Source organism: Chiloscyllium plagiosum, unplaced genomic scaffold (genome assembly GCF_037043375.1).
Source record: "Chiloscyllium plagiosum isolate Xiang-an unplaced genomic scaffold, Cpla_swu_hap1 HiC_scaffold_18, whole genome shotgun sequence".
Classification (NCBI taxonomy): Eukaryota; Metazoa; Chordata; class Chondrichthyes; order Orectolobiformes; family Hemiscylliidae; genus Chiloscyllium; species Chiloscyllium plagiosum.
Window position 1 is genome coordinate 76673421 of NW_028270156.1, and position 19638 is coordinate 76693058.

Genomic DNA, 19638 nt, shown 5'->3' on the forward strand with positions numbered 1-19638 from the left:
CAGGTCCATAGGCAATGTACAAGAGTGCCCACCTCTATTTTGCATTTAGGACACATTGGAGATGCTCCTGCCTTAAATTTTGCCAATCGAACCGGTGCTATATGGGCCCTATGAAGTATCTTCAGCTGGATAGCCTGGGTTCTGTTACAAATAGTAATTCTTCCAGCATTTTCCCAGATATCATTCCACGTTTCTGTGGAGATTTCTAGTCCCAGATCCTGATCCCATGTTTTAAGCAGATTATCCATATCTCCCGATACTTCATCATGTAGTAAATGATAAATATTACTGACGGAAGATACCCCCATTGGTCGTAGGACACTACATTCTCTATCGGATTTATAAAGACTATCTAATAACGTAGTCTTCTTCTGTATATAATCTTGAATTTGGAAGTATCGAAAGAGGTCTCCATTGGGTAATCCGAATTTCTGACGCAGCTGTCCGAAAGACATCAGGACCCCATCTTTAAATAAATCCCCTAGACATGAGATACCCCTGGATCTCCAGAGTTTAAAAGTGGCATCTGTTAACCCCGGTTGGAATCCCCATGCTCCCACTATCAGTGCATAGGGGGATGTTTTATGTGAATTACCCTCATTTTGCTGCATTATATTCCAAGCCTTGATTGTATTTAGTATTATAGGGTTTTTACAGTGATCTGTAATGATTTTCCTCTTTTCTGAGAATAAAAGGTTAATAAGTGGGTATTTTACTTGAGAAGCCTCGATGTCCAACCAGATTGATTGTGGATCAGACAAGACCCAATCAGCTATGTAACTTAATAGGGAACTTAACTGATATTTCCTAAAGTCTGGGAAGTCCAATCCACCCCTTGCCTGTGGAAGCTGTAGCTTCTTCAGCTTAATGAGGGGCCGCCTATGATTCCAGATAAAGGAACTCAGCCAGCCGTATAATTTACATAAAGCCGTCCTCGGCAGCATCACCGGAAGCATTCTCATAGGATATAGGAGACGGGGCAGGATATTCATTTTGATTAATGCTATTCTACCCAACCAGGAAATTGGTAGGTCTCCCCATTGCTGGAGGTCCTGCCTTATCCTTTCCAATAAGTACACAAAATTAGCCTTATACAACTGACCAAATACTGGAGTAATAAAAATGCCTAAATATAAGAAACCCTCCAGGGACCAGCGAAAGGGAAAAAGGGAACCGTCCGCTAAGCGGGGTATCACAGCAAGGCCACCCATTGGCATAGCCTCCGATTTTGAAAAATTAATTTTATAGCCTGAGAATGCACTAAATGTATTAATAACTTGGATTAAGCGAGGTATGGACATCAAAGGGTTACTGAGGAATAGAAGAACATCATCTGCATAAAGGGTAATTTTATGTTTACCTGTACCAATCCTTGGGGCCACTATATTAGGATCAGCTCGTATAGCTTCTGCTAGTGGTTCAATTATTAGCGTGAATAACAATGGCGAGAGGGGACATCCCTGACGGCAGCCCCTACCCACACTGAAGCTATCCAAGCCTAATCCATTGGTAACCACAACTGCTTTGGGATCACTATACAATGTTGAGACCCATTTGGTAAACACCTGTCCAACGCCAAACCTCTCCAATGTGTAAAACAAATATGACCATTCGACCCTATCAAATGCCTTTTCCGCGTCTAATGAAACCACTACTCCTGGTATCTTTCCCTGATGACAAGCTTGAATCATATTCAGAGCCCTTCTAACATTATTGGATGATCTACGGCCCTTAATAAACCCCGTCTGATCCTCCTTTATAATATGTGGCAGTATCCTTTCTAGTCTCAGTGCTAACGTTTTAGAGAGGATTTTAAAATCTACATTTAGCAAGGATATTGGTCTGTATGATGCACAATCTTCTGGGTCCTTTCCTTTTTTAAGGATAAGAGAGATATTTGCCTCTTTCAGCGAAGGCGGGAGACAGCCCTGACTATATGCATAGTTATACATGTCCATAAGTGGACCAGCCAGTATTTCTGTAAATTCTTTATAGAATTCAGCTTGAAAGCCATCTGGACCCGGCGCCTTACCATTTTGAAGGTGCCTAATTGCATCAACTATTTCTTGGGGTGTAAGAGGAGCATTTAGGACCGATACTTGTTCCGGAGTTAGGTCTGGAAAAGTCAAATTTTTAAAAAATGACTGCATCCTCTTCGTCCTATCTTCACAATCCTGTGATTTGTATAACTCAGAATAGAATTCTCTAAAGGTCGCATTAATCTTTTTATGATCATGAGTCAAAATACCCGTACTTTCCTTGATAGACATAATAGTCTGAGGGGCCTTTTTTTTCTTTGCAAGAAATGCTAAGTACCTACCCGGTTTGTCGCCATATTCATATAACCTTTGCTTTGCAAATAATATTTCCCTCTTAGCCGTTTGAGTAAGTGTAGTGTTTAGAGCTGTCCTAAGAGCTGTAATCCTTTGCAATTTAATAATAGAAGGTCTATCAGTGTATGCTGTTTCAGCCACTTTTAAGCGGGCTTCAAGCAGACGCTGTTGTTCTCCCTTTAATTTCTTCTGGGTCGCTGAGTAGGAGATGATCAAGCCTCGCGTGTAAGCTTTGATGGTCTCCCACATCATTGACGAGTTGCTAGCTATACCTGAATTAATTTCTAAAAAAGTTTTAAATTCTTGAGAGAAGTACTTTACAAATTTACTATCTTTCATTAGGAAGGGGTCCATACGCCAATGCCGAGAGGATGTCCCACTGTTCCTCGCCTTAGTTTCCATATATACAGCAGCGTGGTCAGAAATTGCTATATTACCTATTTTACAGGATGATATGGAATTTAAAAAAATCGAGGGAGCAAAAAACATATCAATTCTGGTATGACATTTATGTGGATTAGAGTAGAAAGAAAAATCTCTACCCTGTGGATGAAGACATCTCCATACATCTACTAATCCTAATTCTTTGTTCAGATCCATCAATTGTCTAGATCTGGGAGATACTCCTGCAGTACTCTTGGGAATCCTATCTATTTCCGGATCCATAATACAATTAAAGTCTCCCCCTGTAATTATATGACGGGCATCAAAAGCCATCAATTTTGAAAAGGCTTCCGTTATAAATTTAAAGGGGTGTGCCGGGGGGCAGTACAAATTTAAAATCCCATATTCCTCTCCATTTATGAGGGCTTTAATCAAGATATATCGTCCAGATTCGTCTTTTATCTGCTTTAGGATTTTGAAAGGGAAATTCTTCCGAACAAGAATAACAACTCCCCTGCTTTTTGAGCTAAAAGAAGAAAAAAAGGCCTGATCAAATCCGCCCTGTCGTAATTTCAAGTGTTCTTTATCTGACAGGTGTGTCTCCTGTAGGAGAGCTATATCAACTCTTTCCTTCTTAAGATTTGATAATATTTTCTTCCTTTTGAGTGGCGAATTACTCCCCTTGACATTCCAGGTGCACCACTTAACCGACTGATCAACCATAATCCTCTGGGCCAATCCGAGACCCCTCGGGAGGGGGAACCCTATCCAGAACATCCCGAGTGTGGAACATGTAAAATTTACAAAAATAAAGCCTCTTTAATACACCCACAACAATACAGTAAAAAACTATTTCTAAATAAAAAAAATATAAAACATATCTAAGTGGAGACTTTCCCCCTTGTTCCCAGGGGGCGTCACTTCCTCTCCAAAAGTCCCTCATATCCTCTCCCAACCAATGCCCCACCCTTGACCCAGGCACTCCTCAATAAAATGAGGAGAATTCAAATATAATACAAAGCTAGAGTTAACAGTGAGCACCCCACCCCAACCCATACCAACATCTGGGTATATTTGGTAATGTTAATATCATATATAAACATATAACTATAAAATTACCGCTTCAACAAATAATAATTAAATATGATAATACAAAATAACGAAGGGAAAACAACCCCGCTCCTAAAGACACAGGTAAAATTGAATAAGGTAACCACCTCCCCCCACCAACATTAACCAAATCCCCCAGCTTATATATATATATATATATACACACATACACACACATATACATACATCCCTCATATATACATAAAATAATAACAGAAAACAACTCCAAGGGGGGGGGAGAAAATCAAATCCCTCTCCCTACCCCCCATGATAATATTAAGCAATAAGGTAAGAGAAAGAAAAAAAAGGAGGGGATATAAACCAAAGCGGGGGGGAAAGGCAGACCAACATCCATTATGTCCTACAGTTTATCTAAGAGAGTCCAAGAATTCCTTAGCCTTTTCTGGTGATCCAAAGTTATATACGGATCCTTCATGGTTAAAGCGTAACATCGCCGGGTAGCGTAAGGAGTACTGAACATTTAAGTCCCTTAAACGCTTCTTCACCTCGTCGAATGCCTTCCTCTTTCGAACCAGAGCCGGGGAAAAGTCCTGAAATAGCATGATCTTGGATCCTTTGTAGATCATAGCTTGGGGGTCTTTTCCGAGATTTCTAGAGGCTTCTAGGAGTATCTGCCTCTCCCTGTAGCTCTGCAGCCGGAACAGGACCGGGCGCGGGCGCTGGTTCGAGCCGGGCCCGCGTATTGCGACCTGGTAGGCCCATTCCACCCTTACCTGGCCTGATCCAGCTTGCAGATTTAAAAGTTGTGGCAGCCACTGCTCCAGGAATGCTGTAAGCTGGCCTTCCTCTTCCCGTTCGGGAAGGCCCAGCAAACGAATATTTTTTCGGCGACCTCGATTATCGAGGTCGTCAATATGATTTTCCAAGGTCCGGACTCGCTGCTCGAGAGTCCGGACCTGATCCACGGCCGATTGAGCGGTTGTCTCGGAGGTCGCGGCCTTTAGCTCCGCCCCTCCGACTCAGCGTTGAATTTCTTCAATCTCTCGGTCGTGCTTCTGCAGCGCGACCGAGAGCGACTCCCAACGATTTCTGGATTCGACAATAAAAGCATCGATCTTCGAGTCAAGCTTGGAAAGCATTTCTGCAAGGCTTGTTACTGTAGGTAAGTCCCCCGGGGCGGCTGTGGACGCCTCTGCTGCAGCTGGAGAGGGTGGGGGAGGGGTTCCTGCTTGCTGAGAGCTGCGGGCTCCCTTCCCTTTAGTCATTTTAACTTAGGATTAAATTGTTTAAATGTAATATTACACAACTAATTAAATTACAAAACTATTATAAATGATTTGGTGAGCTTGGTAGGGGGTAGGTGACCCACTGTGCCCAAGTCTTGGGAGGAGCACTATAGACTCAGTCTTACTGGGTCGCCGCCATCTTGGATCCCGAGTTACCCTTTATTTACTAATGCACAGTACACTGGCTGTGGCCAGCTAGTTTGGTGTCACTCACAACTGAGGAGATTCTAATCGCTGATTATACTTCTTTAGAGTCACACCAAACGGCAGAGTCCATATCTGAGAGCAAATAGCCCACTCGAATGCAAGTCCACACACAGAAACAGATCCACATGCAGTGGTAAGGTTCACTCATTAGAACAGCTTCTACCCGCAGATACATGGTCCGTAGGCAAAGGCATTGTCCTCACACAGGGGGCCAGTCTATCCGTGAGGGCACAACACAGGCTGAGTCGTGGTACCGAGCCATCCTGGAACTCACAAGTTTCTCCAGCAGTGCCACTGGTTGTAGCCAGCCAGTACAGGAACCAGTTCTAACGATCAGCAATACACACTGGCTGTGGCCAGCCAGCTCGGAGTCAGTCTCTGAAGTAGGAGATTCTAATCTGTTTCTTTGTTTTGTTTTCTCTTTTTGGTGCAAGGCACAGTGAGAACACCAAGTGAGAAGTATCTTTATTAATATTCCACCACCAGGAAACACACCCATGTGGCCAATGAACCAGTGACAAGCAAAGCCCTGTGGGAGCAATGCCTGTGTTTAAAAAAATGAAGGAGAGGGTAGGGACTAAATCAAAATAGGATTGGAAGAGGAAATAAATAACTCTGATGGTTATTTTATTTTAAATCCTCCCCACTACTGCCAAATAGCGATCATGCTTATTTCTCCACAGCATCCATGTTGTGTGCATGTCAATATGTGAAGAAACATTGAGTGCAGAAAACTTTATTCATGTTCCATGACCAGGAAGAAAACAAGTGGCCAGTAACAAGCAGTGCCCTTCTCTTCAAGGGCAATGTCTACATGAACGACAAAAGTGCTGGGGAGTCATAGAGTCAGGAATTAAATCAAAATAGAATTGGAGGGGGGAAGAAACACTCCACTTGTCTGGTTATACTTTTTTCTCTTTTTTTAAAACCCCCCTACACTACTGCCAAACAGCATTAGAGCTTATTCTTCCCCAGCGCCCATGTCGTGTATGCGTAGATGTAGGACACCATGAATAAACGAGTGCAGAAAACTTTATTCATATTCCCCACTAGGAGGAAGAAAAATAAAACCCAAGTGGCCAGTGACAAGCCCTTCTTTTCTAGGGCAATGCCTACGTGATCGAAAAAATTGCTGGGGAGGGTAGGGATATAATCAAAACAGAATTGGAGGGGAAATAAAACATTCCACTCTGCTGGTTGTATTTTGTTTAACAAGTGTGTAAATCTTTATTTATATTCCACCACCAGGAAGAAAGGAAACATCCAAGTGGCCAGTGACAAGCAGTGCCCTTTTTAAAAGACAATGCTGTATGATCAAACATTGAAGGGGAGGGCAGGGATTAAATCAAAATAGAGTTTGAGGGGGAAATAATACACTTGGTGCCCACCTTTCCCTGAAAATCTCGAGTGTGCAGGTGGATACCGCGTGCTCCTTCTCCAGGGACACCTGGGCTCTGACATAACCATGGAAGAGGGGCAGGCAATCGGCCCTGACTACCACTCTGCTGGTTCTAGTGGTTAGCCAGAGCTTTCCTGATTGACCCAGGTGAACAATCAAGAACCTCATAGTTAATGAGGTCAACCTGGTTCCAATCACTATGACCCTATTATGAGTGTGACCACTGCTGGGATTAACAGTTGAGAGGACCACCAATGGATTTTGCAGTCGCAGTTAGGTCAGTGGAGTCTGGTGATATCAGGGCAGGTCCTGCTGAGCTGCTGAGAATCGGGATAGATGGTTGGTGAGGATAAGAGTACTAAGTGTTGTCGGCGTCAACTATTACTGCTGCTGGAGGAAGGATGTTCTCCCATTCGATGAGTTATTCATCCACTATTGGTAAATACCTATATGATAACAGAAAGAGACCCTTAATTCACCATTGAAATGGCCCGATTGACCTCTGGGATGGAAGACCATTCTCCACCTTATCCACTGCTGATAAAATCCCATGGGTGTTAGGAAAGTGATGGGTATTCCACCCAATGTTTTCCATCACCATTCAATGTGAACACTCTGACATCCCATCTTCTACATAGGGAGCGAGTATAAAATTGAACCTCAAGAGTGCTGTTACTCCATGTGAGTTTCAGGCTTATGAAAGGAAAGGTAGATGAGGAATCAGTCAGAAATCATAGAATAAATATTTTTTAATGTTTTGTATTCAAATACTTAACAAATTAATCCTGTAATCCCAATGGCACAAGCCAAAAGAATCACATCAATGAACTAACCAAAAGCCGGTTCCCTGTGTCAGGGAAGTGATGACAAGCTGGGAATAGACATCAAAGACATTCAGCTCAGCTTGTCCCATCCAAGAAGGATGATCGCAGTAAATCCATTCATTGAACCTTAGTCCGCAGAGCACAACACTTTGGACACTGTCAATTCCTGACTATAATTCTAGGTTTCCCATGTAATTATTAACAATTCTTTCGAGGACGAGGCCTGTAGATATGTTGTGTAGATTAGAGCGGTGCTGGAAAAGCACGGCAAGTAGACAGCATCCAAAGAGCAGGAAAATCGATATTTCGGGCAGAAACCCTTCATCAGGAATGAGGCCTCACCCCTGATGAAAGGCTTTTGCCCGAATCGTTGATTTTCCTGCTCCTCGGATGCTGCCTGGCCTGCTGTGCTTTTTCAGCACCACTCTAATCTAGACTCTGATCTCCAGCATCTGCAGTCCTCACTTTCACCCTGTAGACATGATGACAATGAAGAATTAAATTCTGAGTTTGCATTTTTATTTTCTTATTACAAGCATTAAAAATAATTGAAGTTGTCTTCTTTTAAATGTCTGTTTAAATATAGTAGAAATCCTTAGAATAATATTGGTTTATCACTGAATATTCCTAACCTGTTTCATTGTTGCTTTATTGTCCAACAGTGTGTGTCACAGTGGCAAATGGAAATGCGTAGCAAATGTGCACTGCCCTGCAACTTGTGTCATCCATGGTGAAGGGCATGTTACTACATTTGATGGCAAGAAATTTATCTTCAATGGGAACTGTGAATATACCTTAGTTCAGGTAATAAGGCAAGAAATTCAAAGGTTATTTTTTTTAATGGCTTAAGATTTATTTTGCTGTTTGCGATTTCCTTTAGAGTAACTAATTATGTTTACTTATTTTGGCATTTTAGGACTCATGTTGTGTGAATGAAACACGTCCAAATTTCAAGATTGTGTCTGAAAATGTTATTTGTGGACAATCAGGAGTCACATGCTCCAGAGCAATAAAGATATACATTGGGGTAAGACCGTTATTATGAATAATATGGTAACTTAAGGGTCCATATTAATATTGAGATAACAAAATCAGATTAATACTAAGATTATAAAATCACATGGACTAAAAAGATGAAAAATTACCACCGTTTGATGTATATCCAATTTGCACAGCTCAGAAATTCACCATTATAGGTGTTTATGCTGACCTTCCTCAGAGTTCAAAGAATTGCAGCACTACATTGAGTAAGAGAGAACGCGTGTGAAAGAAAGAGAGCAACTCCGCCATCTATCTCAGCAATCATCACCACTCTCCAGTCACAGACATTGTATCTCATGGAGCAGTGAGGGTGGGAGAGACACAGTCTATGATGGGACTAGCAGGAGTGGTGAGGGTAGAAGAGGCAGAGTCTATGATTGGAGGAGTTGAAGTGGTGAATAAATCCCAAGGCCTGTCATGAGTCTTCCTTGCCACACAATGGCCCCTCATTGTCAACTCACCCACTATGCATGATTGAAGCAGTGAACCATACAGTGAGAGATAGAGATATACATCACAGAAACAGACTCTTTGATCCAACTCGTACATGCTGAAGAGATATCCTAACCTAGTCTAGTCCCATTTACCAGCACTTGGCCCATATTCCTCTAAACGCTTCCTATTCATGTACCAATCCAAATGTGTTTTAAATGTTGTAATAGTACCAGCCTCCACCACCTCCTCTAGCAGCTCATTCCTTACATGCACCACCCTCTGCATGAAAAAGTTGCTCCTCTGGTCCTTTTTGAATTTTCCTCTCTCACCCTTAACTTGTGCCCTCTAATTCTGGACTCCTACACCCCAGGAAAAATACCTTGTCTATTTACCCTATCCATGACCTTCATGATTTTATAAGGTCACCCCTCGCCTCCAATGCTCCACGGAAAACAGCCCCAGCCTATTCAGCATCTTCCTAAAGCTCAAATCCTCCAACCTTGGCAACATCCTTGTAAACCTTTTGAACCCTTTCAAGTTCAATAACACACAGTACTCCAAAACTGGCCTAACCAATGCCCCATACAACTGCAAAATGATGTCCAAATTCCTGTCCTCTATGACCTGACCAATAAAGGAAAGCATTCCAATAGCCTTCTTCACTATCCTATCTATTTGCAACTCCACTTTCAAGGAACTATGAACCTGCATGCCAAGGACTGTTTGTTCAGCAACACTCCCCAGGACCTTACCATTTTCCTGTTCCTCAGATGCTGCCTGACCCCTGCTGTGCTTTTCCAGCACCACTCTAATCTAAGCTCTGGTTTCCAGCATCTGCAGTCCTCACTTCTGCCATTAAATGTATAAGTCCTGCCCTAATTTGTCTTTCCAAAATGCAGCACCTCACCTAAATTAAACTCCATCGGCCACTTCTCAGCCCACTGTCCCAGTGGCCCATCTGATCAAGATCCCATTGTACTGTGAGGTAACTTTCTTTGCTGGCCAATACACCTCCAATTTTGGTGTCATTTGCGAATGTACTAACTATACCTCCTACGTTCACATCCAAATCTTTTATATAAATAATGAAAAACAGTGGATTCAGCATCAATCCTTTGCCACACCACTGGAGACAGGCCTCCAGTCTGAAAAGCAACTCTCCATCACCACACTCTGTCTTCTACCTTTGAAGTCAAAAATCACACAACAGGTTATTGTCCAACATGTTTATTTGGAAGTACTAGTTTTCAGAGCGTTGCTCCTTCATCAGGTAACTGGATTCACTCAATCTCTGCTGTCTATACCTAACATATGCTTCTTTCTTTTTCTTAACCAAAACCTCAATTCTTCTAGTCATCCAGCATTCCCTACATCTACTAGCCTTGCCTTCATCTGAACAGGAATATATTGTCTGTGGACTCTCATTATCTCATTTTTGAAGGCTTCTCATTTTCCAGCCATCCCTTTACCTGCGAGCATCTGCCCCAATCAACTTTTGAAAGTGCTTGCCTAATACCGTCAAAATTGACCTTTCTCCAATTTAGAATTTCAACTTTTAGATCCGCTCTATCGTTTTCCATCACAATTTTAAAACTAATAGAATTATGGTCACTGGCCCCAAAGTGCTCCCCACTGACACCTTCATTCATAACTTTTCAGTGACAAGTTATAGTCACTGGAAATGCTTTTCAGCATACCTCTATCCACTTTCATATATGAGCAGGGTAAGCATCAGATTCAATTAGTCAGATTGAAGAAATATCACTGAGATTGGAAGCTTCAATTTTAACTTTCAAGCAGCTGGGAGCGATCTGCTACTGCACGGGAGACCCAGATGTACACAAAGCATGTGGTCAGTGGCTTTTAATAGAGCCACCTGGTTAGCATTTTGTTTCCGTGCTTTCCATCCAATCTGCCAGTGGGTACGTTTTAGACCATCGTGATGCAATCTCAGCTCCAGCATTTAGAACGCCAGTTCAAAGGATGGTCATTAGAGGTGTTTGGAGATCTACTAAGGAAAGAAAGAAGGAAGGATGTGACACCAGTTTGGTGTGAAGAGTGTGACACCAATTTAGTGTGAGGGGAGTGACAGGATGATTGCTTTCTTGAAATATGCATGGACCTGTCATGTTTGGCCACATTGCAGATCTGAAGAGATCCAGTGTTGCCATGTCAGAGCTGAACATACCCTCACAATGTTATGGAAATATCAGATCACATGGCAGTTTTAGCAAACAACCAAAAGTACAACAAGACGAAGGATGAGAAAACGTGGATGCTGACTGTCATTCCCATTGTGAAGGTAGGTGAGTTCTGGTGGCTGAATAGTCCAATCATGTAGCCACAGAATCTGCCACAGTGAGGCAGGTGCTGCTTGAAATGGAGGGTGGCAAGCTCTGGGTTTTGCATTCTCTTTCCATTGCTTATATTTGGCTTCATGTGACCACTTGGTGACACTTAAAGTGATTGGCACCTTCATGGATGCTTCTTCTCCAGTTTGTGTGTTCCAGGACAAGTGATTCCCACAGTTAGTTTCCACATAAGAAATTAACATGTAAAATTGAAGTGTGTGGGATTGGAGGACATGTACTAAAATAGATTGAGAACTGATTCGCAGACAGGAAACAAAGACTAAGAATAAATGTGGCATTTTATGAGTGGCAGGCAGTGACCAGTGCAGTACTACAGGGATCAGTATGTGAATCTCAGTTAATCACGACGTATATCAATGAATTATATGGAGAAACTCATGTTGTATTTCTACATTTGCAGATGACACAAATTTACATAAGAGGGTATGCAGTGAAGTGTATGCAGATGTGATTTGGACAAGTTAAGTAAGTGGGCAAATACATAGCATGATAAATGTGAGGTTTATCCACTTTGGTAGCAAACAGAGGCAAGCAAATTATGATCTGAATGGCAAAAGATTGGGGAAGAGGGAGGTATAAATGAGACCTGGATGTCCTTTGACACCAGTCACTGGAAGTACACATTCAAGTGCAGCAAGAAGTTAAAAAAGTAAATGGTATCTTTGCCTTCATAGCGAGCAGTGATGTCTTGCTGCAACTAAATTGGGTAGTAGTCAGCTCATTCCTGGACTATTGTGTGCAGTTTTGGTAATTGAGAGTGCAAAGAAGGTTTACCAGACTGACTTCTGGTAAGGCAGGACTGACATACAGGGATCAGGCAAAAGTGACATATAGGGATCAGTTTGGGCTCTATTCACTAGATAGTGGAAGTATGATGGAGGGATCTCATATAAACTGATTAAATTCTAACTGGATTAGACAGGATAGATGTGGGACAGTCCAAAAGCAAGGTTCACAGTCTAAGGATAGGAGTTAGGCATTTAGGGCAGAGATGAGGAGGAATTTCTTCAACCAGAGAGTAGTGGCCCATGGACTTCACTTCTACAGGGAACTGTTGAGGCCAAAACATCAGCAGACATCTGACAAAGGTATACGTATGGTTTGTAAAACTAAAGGGATCAAAGATAGGGAGAGACTGGATAGAGTCATAGAGTTGATCAGTCTTGGTGATATTGAATGGTGGGACAAACTCAAAGGGCCCAATGGCTTACTCCTGCATTCTATGTTTCTGTGAGTCTTGCTTTAGACCATGTGTCCAGCCATCACAGTTGGTCATGTGTGATCAAAGTTTCAATACTGGGGATATTGGCCTGGGAGAGTAAACTCACGTTGGCATGCTTCTCCAGCCAGTGGATTTTGAGGATTTTGTGAAGACTGCACTGGTGATAACGCTCCAGGGCTTTGATGTGTCCGCTTTACATGCTCCAAGTCTCTGATGCATACAGGAACCTTAGGGTCCTGACTGCTCTATAGAGCAGTTGGTCGTTTTGAGGTGTTGGAACAATCTGTTCCTCAGTTGCCCAAAGGCTGCATTGGAGTCGAGTTTGTTCATGCCAAGTAGAGGCTCCCAAAGTTTGGAAAATTATCCACCATGAATTTTGATGGTTGGGGTGTAGGCTGATAGAAAACCTTCATTTTCTGGATATTTAGTCTGAGGCCATCTCTCCATGAGTGTGTCAAAGATAGTTTGTAGCTTCAGCCTCTGCACACATACAGACGTAGTATGCAGACTAATGACAGAAGTTGGAGCGGTCTTGGTTCCGGCCTTAAGGAGAAGGTTGATTAATTCCCACTTATCCTGTAGGATAGCTCCACTCTGGCAGGAAGCTTCATAGAGATGGGGTGGAGTGGTGCAGCAAAGAAGATGGAGAAGAGTTTGTGCATTGATACAAACCTGCTTGACCCCAGATTGCACTTATACTGGGTCTGTGGTGCATCCATTGGTGTGACCACAGCTTGCATATCATCATAAAGCAACTGGAGAATGGTGACACATTTCTGCAACAGCTGAATTTGAGGAGGACATTCCAAATTCCGTGCTAACCAACTGTGTCCAATTCTGGTCACCCTGTTACAGGAAAGGTATTATTAAGTTGGAGAGAGTTCAGAAGAGCTTTACCAGGATGTTGCTGAGAATGGAGGGTTTGAATTGTGAGGAGAGACTGGATAGAGTCATAGAGTCATAAAGATGTACAGCATGGAAACCGACCCTTCGGTCCAACCCGTCCATGCCGACCAGATATCCAACCCAATCTAGTCCCACCTGCCAGCACCCGGCCCATATCCCTCCAAACCCTTCCTATTCATAAACTCATCCATATGCCTCTTAAATGTTGCAATTGTACCAGCCTCCACCACATCCTCTGGCAGCTCATACACGTACCACCCTCTGCGTGAAAAGGTTGCCCCTTAGGTCTCTTTTTTTATATCTTTCCCCTCTCACCCTAAGCCTATGGCCCTCTAGTTCTGGACTCCCCAACACCAGGGAAAAGACTTTGCCTATTTATCCTATCCATGCCCCTCATAATTTTGTAAACCTCTATAAGGTCACCCCTCAGCCTCCGACGCTCCAGGGAAAACAGTCACAGCCTGTTCAGCCTTTCCCTGTAGCTCAGATCCTCCAACCCTGGCAACATCCTTGTAAATCTTTTCTGAACCCATTCAAGTTTCACAACATCTTTCCGATAGGAAGGAGACCAGAATTGCATGCAATATTCCATCAGTGGCCTAACCAATGTCCTGTACAGCCACAACATGACCTCCCAACTCCTGTACTCAATACTCTGACCAATAAAGGAAAGCATACCAAACACTTTCTTCACTATCCTATCTATCTGTGACTCCACTTTCAAGGAGCTATGAACCTGCACTCCAAGATCTCTTTCTTCAGCAACACTCCCTAGGACCTTACCATTAAGTGTATGAATCCTGCTAAGAATTGCTTTCCCAAAATGCAGCACCTCACATTTATCTGAATTAAACTCCATCTGCCACTTCTCAGCCCATTGGCCCATCTGGTCAAGATCCTGTTGTAATCTGAAGTAACCCTCTTCGCTGTCCACTGCACCTCCAATTTTGGTGTCATCTGCAAATTTACTAACTATACCTCTTACGCTCGCATCCAAATAATTTATGTAAATGACAAAAAGTAGAGGGCCCAGCACCAATCCTTGTGGCACTCCACTGGTCACAGGCCTCCAGTCTGAAAAACAACCCTCCACCACCACCCTCTGTCTTCTACCTTTGAGCCAGTTCTGTATCCAAATGGCTAGTTCTTCCTGTATTCCATGAGATCTAACCTTGCTAATCAGTCTCCCATGGGGAACCTTGTCGAACGCCTTACTGAAGTCCATATAGATCATATCTACTGCTCTGCCCTCATCAATCTTCTTTGTTACTTCTTCAAAAAACTCAATCAAGTTTGTGAGACATGATTTCCCATGCACAAAGCCATGTTGACTATCCCGAATCAGTCCTTGCCTTTCCAAATACATGTACGTCCTGTCCCTCAGGATTCCCTCCAACAACTTGTCCACCACCGAGGTCAGGCTCACCGGTCTGTAGTTCCATGGCTTGTCCTTACCACCCTTCTTAAACAGTGGCACCACGTTTGCCAACCTCCAGTCTTCCGGCATCTCACCTGTGACTATCGATGATACAAATATCTCAGCAAGAGGCCCAGCAATCACTTCTCTAGCTTCCCACAGAGTTCTCTGGTACACCTGATCAGGTCCTGGGGATTTATCCACCTTTAACCATTTCAAGACATCCAGCACTTCCTCCTCTGTAATCTGGACATTTTGCAAGATGTCACCATCTATTTCCCTACAGTCTATATCTTCCATATCCTTTTCCACAGTAAATACTGATGCAAAATATTCATTTAGTATCTCCCTCATTTTCTGTGGCTCCACACAAATTTTGTGTGCGGCACGGTGGCACAGTGGTTAGCAATGCTGCCTCACAGCGCCAGAGACCCGGGTTCATTTCCCGCCTCAGGCGACTGATTGTGTGGAGTTTGCACGTTCTCCCCGTGTCTACGTGGGTTTCCTCCGGGTGCTCCGGTTTCCTCCCACAGTCCAAAGATGTGCAGGTTAGGTGAATTGGCCATGCTAAATTGCCCGTAGTGTTAGGTAAGGGGTAAATGTAGGGGTATGGGTGGGTTGCGCTTCGGCGGGGCGGTGTGGAATTGTTGGGCCAAAGGGCCTGTTTCCACACTGTAAGTAATCTAATCTAATCTAATCTAATCTAAAGGCCACCTTGCTGATCTTTGAGGGGCCCTATTTTCTCCCTCGTTACCCTTTTGTCTTTAATATGTTTGTCAAACCCCTTTGGATTCTCCGTAATTCTATTTGCCAAAGCTATCTCATGTCCCCGTTTTGCCCTCCTGATTTCCCTCTTAAGTATACTCCTACTTTCTTTATACTCTTTGAAGGATTCACTCAATCTATCCTATCTGTACCTGACATATGCTTCCTTCTTTTTCTTAACCAGACCCTCAATTTCTTTAGTCATCCAGCATTCACTATAGTTACCATCCTTCCCTTTCACCCTGACAGGAATATACTTTCTCTGGATTCTTGTTTTCTCATTTCTGAAGGCTTCCCATTTTCTAGCCGTCCCTTTACCTGCTATCATCTGCCTCCAATCAGCTTTGAAAGTTCTTGCCTAATACTGTCAAAATTGGCCCACTCCAATTTAGAACTTCAACTTTTAGATCTGGTCTATCCTTTTCCATCACTATTTTAAAACGAATAGAATTATGGTCACTGGCCCCAAAGTGCTCCCCCACTGACACCTCAGTCACCTGCCCTGCCTTATTTCCCAAGAGTCACGTTTTGCACCTTCTCTAGTAGGTACATCCACATACTGAATCAGAAAATTGTCTTGTACACACTTAAGAAATTCCTCTCCATCTAAATCTTTAACACTATGACAGTCCCAGTTGATGTTTGGAAAGTTAAAATCCCCTACCATAACCACCCTATTATTCTTACAGATAGCTGAGATCTCCTTCCAAGTTTGTTTTTCAATTTCCCTCTGACTATTGAGGGTTCTATAATACAATCCCAGTAAGGTGATCATCCCTTTCTTATTTCTCAGTTCCACCCAAATAACTTCCCTGGATGTATTTCCGGGAATATCCTCCCGAATACAGCTGTAATGCTATCCCTCATCAAAAATGCCACTCCCCCATCTCTCTTGCCTCCTTTTTTATCCTTCCTGTAGCATTTGTATCCTCAAACATTAAGAGCTGCCAGTCCTGTTCATCCCTGAGCCATGTTTCTGTAGTTGCTATGATATCCCAGTCCCATGTTCCTAACCATGCCCTGAGTTCATCTGCCTTCCCTGTTACACCCCTTGCATTGAAATAAATGCAGTTTAATTTATTAATCCTACTTTGGCCCTGCCTGCCCTGACTGTTTGACTCGCTTCTGTTCTCAACTGTACCAGTCTCTTTCCTCACTATCTCCCTGGGTCCCACCCCTACCCGCCTTATTCGTTTAAATCCTCCCTAGCAGCTCTCGCAAATCTCCCTGCCAGTATATTGGTCCCCTTCAATTTAGGTGCAAACTGTCCTTCTTGTACAAGTCACTTCTACCCCAAAAGAGATTCCAATGATCCAAAAATGTGAATCCTTCTCCCATACATCAGCTCCTCAGCCATGCATTCATCTGCTCTATCCTCCTATTCCTGCCCTCATTAGAACATAGAACAATACAGCACAGAACAGGCCCTTCGGCCCACGATGTTGTGCCGAACATTTGTCCTATCTTAAGCACCTATCCATGTACCTATCCAATTGCCGCTTAAAGGTTACCAATGATTCTGACTCTGCCACTCTCAGAGGCAGCGCATTCTATGCCCCCACCACTCTCTGGGTAAAGAACCTACCCCTGACATCCCCCCTATACCTTCCTCCCTTCACCTTAAATTTATGTCCACTTGACACACTCTGTTGTACCTGGGGAAAAATTCTCTGACTGTCTACTCTATCTATTCCCCTGATCATCTTATAAACCTCTATCAAGTCACCCCTCATCCTTCGCCGTTCCAATGAGAAAAGGCCTAGCACTCTCAACCTATCCTCGTACGACCTATTCTCCATTCCAGGCAACATTCTGGTAAATCTCCTCTGCACCCTCTGCAAAGCTTCCGCATCTTTCCTAAAATGAGGTGACTAGAACTGCACACAGTACTCCAAATTGGGCCTTACCAAGGTCCTATACAGCTGTAACATCACCTCACGACTCTTGAATTCAATCCCTCTGCTAATGAACGCTAATACACCATAGGCCTTCTTACAAGTTCTATCCAACCTGAGTGGCAATTTTCAAAGATCTATGAACATAGACCCCAAGATCCCTCTGCTCCTCCACCTTACTAAGAACCCTACTGTTAACCTTGTATTCCGCATTCTTATTTGTCCTTCCAAAATGGACAACCTCACACTTGACAGAGTTGAACTCCATCTGCCACTCCTCAGCCCAGCTCTGCATCATATCTAAGTCTCTTTGCAGCCGACAACAGCCCTCCTCGCTATCCACAACTCCACCAATCTTCGTATCATCTGCAAATTTACTGACCCACCCTTCGACTCCCTCTTCCAAGTCATTAATAAAAATTACAAACAGCAGAGGACCCAGAACTGATCCCTGCAGAACTCCACTTGTAACTGGGCTCCAGGCTGAATATTTACCATCTACCACCACTCTCTGACTTCGACCGGTTCGCCAGTTCTCTATCCAACTGGCCAAACGTCCCACTATCCCATGCCTTCTGACTTTCCGCATAAGCCTACCATGGGGAACCTTATCAAATGCCTTACTAAAATCCATGTACACTACATCCACTGCTCTACCCTCATCCACATGCTTGGTCACCTCCTCAAAGAATTCAATAAGACTTGTAAGGCAAGACCTACCCCTCACAAGTCCGTGCTGGCTGTCCCTAATCAAGCAGTGTCTTTCCAGATACTCATAAATCCAATCCCTCAGTACCCTTTCCATTACTTTGCCTACCACCGAAGTAAGACTAACTGGCCTGTAATTCCCGGGGTTATCCCTATTCCCTTTTTTGAACAGGGGCATAACATTCGCCACTCTCCAGTCCCCTGGCACCATCCCCATTGACAGTGAAGACGAAAAGATCATTGCCAACAGTTCTGCAATTTCCTCTCGAGCTTCCCACATAATCCTAGAATATATCCCGTCAGGCCCGGGGGACTTGTCTATCCTCAAGTTTTTCAAAATGCCAAGCACATCTTCCTTCCTAACAAGTATCTCCTCTAGCTTACCAGTCCGTTTCATACTCTCCTCTTCAACAATACGGTCCCTCTCATTTGTAAATACTGAAGAAAAGTACTCATTCAAGACCTCTCCTCTCTCTTCCGACTCAATACACAGTCTCCCACTACTGTCCTTGATCGGACCTACCCTCGTTCTCATCATCCTCATGTTTCTCACATAAAAGGCCTTGGGGTTATCCTTGATCCTACCCGCCAAAGATTCTTCATGCCCTCTCTTAGCTCTCCTAATCCCTTTCTTCAGCTCCCTTCTGGCTATCCTGTATCCCTCCAACGCTCTGTCTGAACCTTGTTTCCTCAACCTTATGTAAGCCTCCTTCTTCCTCCTTACAAGACATTCAACCTCCCTCGTCAATCAAGGTTCCCTCACACGACCATCTCTTTCCTGCCTGACAAGTACATACGTATCAAGGACACGTCGTATCTGTTCCTTGAAAAAGTTCCACATTTCCACGACATCCTTCCCTGACAGCCTATGCTCCCAATTTATTATCCTCAGATCCTGTCTTGCAGCATCATATTTACCCTTCCCCCAATTGTAAAACCTGCCCTGTTACACGCACCTATCTCTCTCCATAACCAAGGTGAAAGTCACAGAATTGTGGTCACCATCACCAAAATGCTCACCCACTAACAAGCCCATCACTTGTCCCGGTTCGTTACCAAGTATCAAATCCAATATGGCCTCCCCTCTGGTCGGACAATCTACATACTGAGTTAGAAAAGCTTCCTGGACACACTGCACAAACACCTCTACTTGATCTAAAGAGCTTCCATTCAATATTTGGGAAGTTGAAATCGCCCATGACTACTACCCTGTGGCTTCTGCACCTTTCCAAAATCTGTTTCCCAATCTGTTTCTCCACAACTCTGCTGCTATTGTAAACACCCAACAAGGTGACTGCTCCTTTCCTATTTCTGACTTCAGCCCATACTACCTCCAAAGGCAGATCCCCCTTGAACTGCTTTTCTGCAGCCGT

At 43.5% G+C, this 19638-nt stretch overlaps 1 protein-coding gene across 1 annotated transcript in view; it reads left to right on the forward strand.

Annotated features, from left to right (window-relative positions):
• Nucleotides 1-19638, forward strand: part of LOC122558123 (mucin-6-like) — a 276414-nt gene that overhangs the window by 206252 nt on the left and 50524 nt on the right. Inside the window, exons 26-27 of the mRNA XM_087996806.1 lie at nucleotides 8167-8308; nucleotides 8421-8531. Of these exons, the coding sequence (XP_087852932.1) occupies nucleotides 8167-8308; nucleotides 8421-8531 (253 nt within the window). The remainder of the gene's footprint in view (nucleotides 1-8166; nucleotides 8309-8420; nucleotides 8532-19638) is intronic.